Source organism: Austrofundulus limnaeus, unplaced genomic scaffold (genome assembly GCF_001266775.1).
Source record: "Austrofundulus limnaeus strain Quisiro unplaced genomic scaffold, Austrofundulus_limnaeus-1.0 Scaffold42, whole genome shotgun sequence".
Lineage (NCBI taxonomy): Eukaryota > Metazoa > Chordata > Actinopteri > Cyprinodontiformes > Rivulidae > Austrofundulus > Austrofundulus limnaeus.
The window spans coordinates 2,403,329-2,412,365 of record NW_013952444.1 but is presented as its reverse complement, the minus strand read 5'-3'; the positions used below and the strand labels follow the sequence as shown (position 1 = coordinate 2,412,365).

Here is a 9,037-nt window from a genome sequence, read left to right as displayed (position 1 = left end):
TATCGCCTTGCTTATAGTATCGCAATATATCGTATCGTGACCCCTCTGTCGTGATATGTATCGTATCGCCAAATTCTTGCCAATACACAGCTCTAGTATTTTGCTCTGTAGGGGTGAGGGGTCACCTGGAGGTGTTAAAACTCATCTGACATCTCGTCTACTGCGGAACTAATCATAAAACTTTTTTTTTAATTGCTTCGATTTGATTAATAATTTTCTCTCATATTAGAGGCGTCACTCTGGTCCAGTCTGAAAATGCGCTCTGCAGCTTCTTCCATCTTTTTATTTTTTTAAAGGCAAACGGATCCGTTAATGAAAAAAAAAGGTGAAACGGGGGTTCATTATGAACACACTGTAAGAGTACAGTGATAAAACTGATGGTGTGGGTCGCCTCATGCCAGGGTTACGTAAGCCACAGCCTTTGTTTCACACAGGATGGTCTGGCTGTGCAATAAAATGGGTTTGGAGAAAAAAAAACTTACAAAGAGTCATTTAAAAAAAAAAGCCCGCTTTTCGTGTCAGAGTTGCTTTGGAGTAATGGGTGCGAACTATAATTTCAAGTGTGAGTCAGACTCTTTACACGGCTTCAACTTCCCACCAACAAAATGTCAGACCTGTTCTTCTCCGTCTGGCGGCATTTATACAGTAGCTCCGTCTGGCTTTGTGGAGCAGTTTTCTTGTCTGTCAGAAGTTCAGTTTCATGGAGCTCATGATAAAGGGGATAGTTGAGGGGTGTTTTATATGGGTTTCGTAGTGTTGCATCACACAAAGTTGAGCTTTTTCTTGAAAATACTGTTACATCAGCACRTATACAAAGACCTTCAAGTCTAAACAGCACATTCTGAAAACAAAACCTGCTCAGCTGCATGTTCTGCTTTTTGATCCTCCTGTTTGGGCCTCTTTTCTTCCAGGGTTTGGGAACATCTCTCCTCACACAGAAGGAGGGCGGATCTTCTGCATAATCTATGCTCTGCTGGGGATCCCCTTGTTCGGGTTCTTGCTGGCAGGCGTCGGGGACCAGTTGGGAACTATTTTTGGCAAGGGCATCGCCAAAGTGGAGAAGATGATTGTGGTGAGAAACGAGTGAATGAGTGAGTGTGTATTTGACTCCGTCAGCAAAGTATGGGGTGCCAAGTGTAAACTAAAATGTTTAAAAAATGTCACTAACACATTTTTATCATGTATGAGTGTAAAATCCTTGTTTWAAAAAAAWTCYACTAACATTTTATTGTTATTTAGCTCAATGCCCTAATTTTTACTAAATGTTCAATTTAAATGTTAAATGTGAATGTTAATTCCTATAAATGTGTAAATCGAAATGTAAAAGTTAAATGTAAATGTTGTGGCTAAATGATAACGTTTACATTTAATAATTACAGAAAGGAACTTCACCTTTGCTGTTGGTGCACAGCTTTTGTCGCTTTTGTCATGACGTCATCATCCTGAGACAGAAGCAGATGCTAATGTTGCTAATCCTTCTAACGCAGCTGAAGATGGCATTCAAAATCTAAATTCAAATTGTGTTCATCGAAAATAATATAGATAGTACCTGTGGTCCAGCAGTTTGAAGTGCAGCATGGACAACAACCACAACTGCAAGTTTTGAGGTCCTGTAGGGAAGAATTAGCAGCGTTCGCAGCGTTAGCAATTGTTTTTGTCTCAGGATGATGACATCACAACAAAAACCAGCAGCAAAAGCTGCGTTCTCTTCTGAAATCCTTAACTGTTAGCTTTATCGTTTAGCTGCAACATTTAAGATTTAATTTTTACATTTAGATTTACACATTTAGATTTAGGATTTAATATTTACACGTTACGTTTTGTATAATTTAGCTAAATGTAAGAGCAGTAAGCTAAGTAACAACAAAATGTTAGTGAAATTTTGTAAGTAGGATTTTACACTCAGAAAGTGAGCTAAATAATGAAAATGTGGTAGTGACATTTTTTTAACATTTTATTTTGTTGCTCCATGTCCTAGAACTTGGATCAATATATCAAAGCCACCATTATAAGAACTGTCACTGATTCAAACAAACAAAAAAAAAACACATTTACTGGCTGTCGGAGGCTAATTTATTCAGGTGCACGTTATTCCCCACTGCCCTCGCCCACTCTTCAACCAGGAAGCCAAACCAAGCATATGATCAGCAGATGGAGAAGGAAGCATGTCCCACTCTGGTACATTTACACCCCTCTGTATGTTTACCACAGTAATCTGTACGCGCTTGTCATCTGTGTCAGATTTTATCGTTTAGAGCAGTAATGTCAGAAGATTCACAAAAAACAAAGCTTTGCTTTTTGCCTCTGACTTTGGCCACTTGTGCTTAGATGCAGTTTAGGGTTGCCATGGCTGCGGTAGAGCGCAATCAAAACTGCATTTTATTGCAATAATGGAAGCCTATTTGAGTAAATTGCATTTGTTTTAGAAGAGTAGCTTTTATTAGATGAAGCAGCATGCATCCTTTTTGTGTTTAAAGTGGTCTGGTTTTTTGAAGTGGTATGAACAATGAATGTCTTACCTGTTGTAGATAGCCCTTTGAATGGCCTCAGTTTGGTGAAAAAGCTTAACTCTGACGGGATCGATGAGTTAATGGCTGGTCAGAGTGTGTAAACAAAATGCCAAAATTGTCTTCTTTTTTAAGGAAACAGCAAAATAACTTTGTTTCTTCTAATGGTGGTGGCTCAGAGGGTTAGCCACAACAGGTAAGATACTAACTGTTCATAATGTTCCCTCAGAACCCAAACAAAACAGCTAACCCACAGAGATGGGGACTCGAGTCACATGACTTGGACTCAAGTCAAACTCAAGTCATTAATATTATGACTTTAAGACTTGACTGGAAAAAATGTTGAGACATTTGTGACATGAATTTTATACTAGTGACTTGAACCTGTTTACTTGAAAACACTTGTTATTTTACCAAACATCTAATATTTAATACGCATTATTTAAGTGGGACCCATTAATTAATTTCACTCATTCTGTATTAACGAAGGCAGGCTGTCTTTTTGTTCACTCTCTGTACACGTGTGTGTGTGAGCCGCAGCACAGCGAATTAAATTAACTTGGTTTTAAAACATGTAAATTTATAATTTAAAGGAAGACTATTGCAGTTTATTTGAACGGTGCAAAATAGAGGTGCAATTTTTAAAAGATTTTTTAAAATACTTTGTAAGTTCAGCTGCATATGTTTCTGCACGATTTGAGATAAATATAGATTTTAAAAAAGATAACACAGTCTATTATTTATATTTAACATTTAACGGCAACATTGTTTTAAAAAAGACTTGAAATTCCAAGTTTTAGACTTGGAATTTGACAGCTGCCTATCTTGACTTGAGACCTGACTCTGACTTGACTGTCTTTGCTTGAGACTTGACTCAGGACTTGARGATTAGGACTTGAGACTTGTAAAACAATGACTTGGTCCCACCTCTGCTAACCCATTGCTGTAAGTCAGGGATGTCAAAAGTCATTTTCACCGAGGGTCACATGTGCACTATGGTGGTCCTCAAAGAGCCAGCTGTAATTAACTTTATAATTAACATTGACTAAAAACAAAACGTCATGTTCTTTCATTGCATGAGCACTGCTAACAAAAAAATAACTTAGCTCTACCTGGTATTTCCTTCATAGAAACAGTGTTTAACACATCGTCTTATAAACACTGAAAGGTAATATGTGTACGACTGACTAAATGTTAAATAAATAATACAGAAATACTATTATGAGTATATGTAACAGTTTTACTCACTGTGAGTAGCTGCCGGCTTGTATTCAGAACTCTCCCACTTCCCAGTCCAACTGGGCGGCAGCTTAAGTAGCCAATAAAAAGCAGCCAAATGGAAATTTTGCAGGCTAAATTTGAACCCTGTGCACCTCCACCTGGTGGTGGGATGCCATCATTTTGCAGGTAAAGTAATCAACATGCATTATGGGAGATGTAGTTTATGGCCAACACTGGCTTTAAAGCAGCTTATTTTAAGACATTAATACATATTTGAAACTCTCGCAGGCCACATAAAATGCTGTGGTGTTGGTCTTATGTTTGATATGTGCTGTAAGTTATTTAACAGTTACCTAAAGAATTTAAGAAATATATAAAATCACTTCAAAACAGGGGTGGGCAATCCTGGTCCTGGAGGGCCGCAGCCCTGCATGTTTTACTTGTTTCTCTGCTCCAGCACACCTGATTTGAATGAATATATGATTATCAGGCTTCTGCAGTATGGAGGACCAAAACTGACATAATTATAAATAAAAGCAGAATTATATAAATGGACTATTAAATAAATACACTTAAAGGCATCAATTAGAGAAATTTATCTCCTGTTTTCTATTTTAATTGACTTTCATATTTATTTTTCCAGGTTAGTTTCAATAAATTAGTCTGTATATTTTAACACATAATTTAAATTTTACTTTTTTTTACATATATATTAATTGTTTTTCCTTTACTTGTACATGCATTTGTGTGTCTTAAATGTTTATACTTAATTATGTTTACATTTTTTCCAATAAGTCTTTTTATTTCAATGTGTTGCATGCTTGTGGTGCCTAAATTTTGCTTAAAGTTTATTTTAAAACAAAGGCAAAGAGGATTACCTATACCTTTATTAAAAATATATATAAAAATAATTAAATTTAAGCATTTAAGAGACATAAATGCATGTACAAAAAACAGGGAAAACTATAAAAACATATTTAAAAAATGTAAAATTTAAATTATGTGTTGAATACAATTTATTGGAACTAAGCTGGGGGAAATTAATATGAAGGTAAATTAAATTATAAAACTTGAGGTAAAGTTCTTTTTTAATTTATTTGGTGCATTTTAAACGCATTTATTTATTTAGTGGTTCATTTATATGTTTCTGCTTTTAATTCTAATTATGTCAGTGTCGGTCCTCCATACAGCAGAACTTGGAAAAGGTAATTCAGTGACTGAATCAGGTGTGTTGGAGCAGGGAAATATGTAAAACATGCAGGACTGCGGCCCTCGAGGACCAGGATTGCCCACCCCTGCTTCAAAAAATCTTACTTATGAGACTGTTACCTCAAAAGAAATGGATTTTAAAGGACAGTGTAGTTTATAGTTAGACATTAAATATGCTCAAATATTAAAGGGCTCAACCTTAAAAATATAATCTTCGGTTTCAGCTTCAGTTTATTGTAACTCTGACTGTCATGAACACTGCATTAACAAAGATTTTTCATCTGTTTTATAAGATCAACTCTGAACTTTCTCTTGTACAATTTGTTAAAACTAATAGATTTTTTTCACTTCAGGTAGAATTTAAAAAAATACATTTCTAAAGGAAAAAAGAAAAGCCTGAAAGCTTCAGAGTGTGCATACTGTTATAACAGGAGGAGATCACATTCACCTTTCCAAAACACCGTGGTGAACAACATTTTGAGGGACTGACCCTCTGATTGCAGATATGTCACATTTCTTTTCATCTCTGAGTTGGTGCTTCCTCCTGCAGGGAAAATTATGGCTTATTATGGCTTTTTAAGTGCCACCACTACAGACAGGAGCAGTAACCAATAAATACAAGTGGCCTCTGTGAAGTCATTTGACCAAAGATTAAAGGCTGTTTGCACCCTTTTCCAGTAGGAGCCATGCTTTATTTGTGTGTGTTTTGTTCGTTTTGTGCTAATTCAAACCAGATGAAAATTGGTTTATATCAGCCATGAAATTATCCAGATTAACGAAGAGCTGTGAAATGTTTAACTGGAAAGAAGAAAAAAATATTTTTCTAGTTTATCTTATAATTTCATAGAATGTTTGTTACACATTTACACACTGATTTGTAAAGCATAGTGACTGATTTCAGCTTAAGAACTTCCAGTTTCAGTACAATAGCTTTTTTTCCTCAGATCCAGATACTCAGCAGCAGCTTAATATTGATTCTTTGTGAGTTTGTTGCTCCCTGTGGAGGAAAAAAAGGTCGAGGAGTCATTTGAACAATAGAAACAGAAGGATAGTTAAAGTTGCTGCTGTGTAGTGTAGATGCCTAACAGCAACCTCAGCTTCATCCGTCCCCCTGGAATACAGCAGTGCTTAGTTTTCAGATAAATTTGGGGTGGTAGGATTTAATTTGGATCATTTGTTTTTATGATGAACAACCCCAGTTCCAAAAAACTTTGCATGAAATGTTTATAAAAACAGAGTGCGATGGTTAAAAACTCTCATGAACCTATTTGCTATTTGCAATAAAACATAAGAAAAAATGACATATGGTCCATTTTGAATATTATGGCAAGGGAACGTTGTCCCACGAGCAGTTGCCTCTTAATAAGAAGGTTGCTAGATTGAATCCCGGCTGGGAGTCTTTCTGGGTAGAGTTTGCATGTTCTCTCCAATCGTGTAGGKTTTCTCASGTTTCCTTCCACAGACCAAAAAMCATGAATGYTAGGTTAACCGTTAACTTTAAACTGTCCCTGGGTATTAGTGAGAGTTATTAATTTGTCTTTATGTTAGTAGAGACAACCTGTCCAGGGTTTACCCCGCCCCTCACTGCAAGACCCAGGCGGGCTTGGATTCAAACCCAGGTTCAGTGTGTTTGCCCTTATGGCCCAGTTCCACCCCGATTCCTGTAACCCAGWGACCTGTGGTTCTATGTGGGCTGAGCTGCTCGGCTCAATTTGACATCAGCTACTGTTGCTGATTGATTGGTTTACTGRCCTGTGYTCCGTTACAWAGATGAGAGTAACTTTACATGAATTATTTGCAGTGACCAACATTTCATTTGCACAAGTTTAACTTCATAATAACAGTAGAGAGCATCCAAACAACAACAAGCTAACCTTAGCTACCATTAGCTTACTGTTTTCTGTTGTCCTGGCCTCTCATCTTAAGCGTCACACTGCTGGATGGTCAGGTACAGCCTTTGGTACTTTTCCTTCGACTTTGGTGCAGTCCATTGTTGTTCTGTCGCAAATAAACCAAAATAAGATTTGCACATGTTTAATATTATGATCTCACCCACATCAAGGCAGCTCTCTGCTCAATGCAAACATAATCAGGACCAGGGTAGACCATGGCCAGGCCGATTGGAGCAAGGGCAGGTTGAGTCAATGCAAAAACACCTAYGTTGACTGCTGGATATGGGCACTGGCGACCCCAACTTCCTAGAAAAGAAGTGGGTAAAGATAATGGATGGGTGGGAACGCTGTCCCGTACTTGATCGATGATCRATGTAGGATTCTATCTGTTCAACAGACTTGGGTCGTCCTCGATGGATCAAAGCAAATATTCTGTTGAGTGACAATATTCTGAAATTGTTCCACTACTTTTAGATACTCTTTTATTCCCAGTCCTCTTACTGACTTGTTGCTTGTTAGCCTAATTAGCTGTAAAATGGTCTTCCAGTTGTTCTTCATTTGTACAGTTTATTCATTCCAATTAGTCTCAACATTTGATATGTTTACATTTTTATGTTGAGAAGATTGTGAAATTTGAAAATCATTGACTTCTGCTCTTATTTACGTTACACAACCTTTTTGGAGTTGGTGCTGTACATTATCTTTTACCCAAGTGAGACAAGATAATGAAACATCCCAGACTTGGTGATCCGAAGCATGTCTGCTTTTTAAATTTCTCTTCAGGTGAACTGCGGTCAGAACTTACGAAGCTGGTGAGAAAAAGGGCACAATGCTTTCGATGTAACCAGCTGAAAGCCYGTCACCTCAAGAAGAAAAGCTGCACAGGCATCAGCAGCAGGCAGAATGTATTTCAATGCACAGTAATAAGGATGGAAAAGAAGGACTGCGGGGGCTCAAATCAAACTGCAATTTGCAAAGTCACAGCAGATTTTGCATACTGCCACCATTCTGAAACCCTTAGAATATCAGCTAAGACTGAACATGAAATACTGTGGAAAATCACAGCTGTTCCAGCAGGTGACAGGATTCTTAAGTCATCCCAATTTGGGTGGGCGCACCATCTGACAGTGAACGCAGCGTCACTTGAACATTTGCAGTTTAAGATATCAGAAAGCACCATGTGTTAAAGTTGGAAGTTTTGACGTGAAATGAGTTTATCTTGATGTGAAATTAAAGGTTTAGCTTTGTGGACTGAGAAGTAAAATTCCAACACATTAGATTGCGTTTGCGTGTTTCTGCTCAAAGAGTTTAAATTTGTTGAAGCATTAACCTGATATTCCCGCTGATTTACATCGAGACTCTTAATTGTTTTCAGCTCACTCCTTGTTTCTACGTGTTTTACTTTCCCCAGAAGTGGAAAGTCAGCCAGACGAAGATCCGTGTCATCTCAACCCTGCTCTTCATCCTCTTCGGGTGCCTCATCTTCGTGGCCCTGCCGGCCGTCATCTTCAAGTACATCGAGGGCTGGAGCACACTCGAGTCCCTCTACTTCGTCGTCATCACCCTCACCACCATCGGTTTCGGGGACTTTGTTGTTGGAGAAAAAAGTAACTCGACTGAGGGTGTGTGGTCTCCTTTTATCTCTTTTATTTGCATGTCTGGAGCCTGGATTAGAAATGGTGTATTTATAGAAGAGTGATTCCTCAGCCAGCTTGACTCAGGAGAAGTGCTCAGCTGTAATAAGCCTCCCACCAGCCTTCTTTTGCATTCTGTCCTTTGCTTCATAAATGTTCATTGAACAGATTTTCCTTCTGAATCTCTGCATGTTCAGCCCCACAATCTGCTACAGCAAAAGTTAAAACTCACTGCGGATGTGAACTTTTCATGCTGATGATTTTGTTTTCACCGAGACAAATCTTACAAATTACAGACATGCAGTATCTACCTACCTACCTAACATCATACCTACCTAACATCATACCTACCTACAATCATACCTACCTACCGTCATACCTACCTACCAACATACCTACCTATCTACCTACCAACATACCTACCTATCTATCTACCAACATACCTACCTACCAACATACCTACCTATCTACCTACCATCATACCTACCTACCAACATACCTACCTATCTATCTACCAACATACCTACCTATCTATCTACCAACATACCTACCTATCTATCTACCAACATACCTA

The 9,037-nt window shown here is 37.9% G+C and overlaps 1 protein-coding gene across 1 annotated transcript in view; it reads left to right on the top strand.

Annotated features, from left to right (window-relative positions):
* Positions 1–9,037, top strand: part of kcnk2b (potassium channel, subfamily K, member 2b) — a 46,475-nt gene that overhangs the window by 27,864 nt on the left and 9,574 nt on the right. Inside the window, exons 4-5 of the mRNA XM_014007554.1 lie at positions 912–1,072; positions 8,241–8,451. Of these exons, the coding sequence (XP_013863008.1) occupies positions 912–1,072; positions 8,241–8,451 (372 nt within the window). The remainder of the gene's footprint in view (positions 1–911; positions 1,073–8,240; positions 8,452–9,037) is intronic.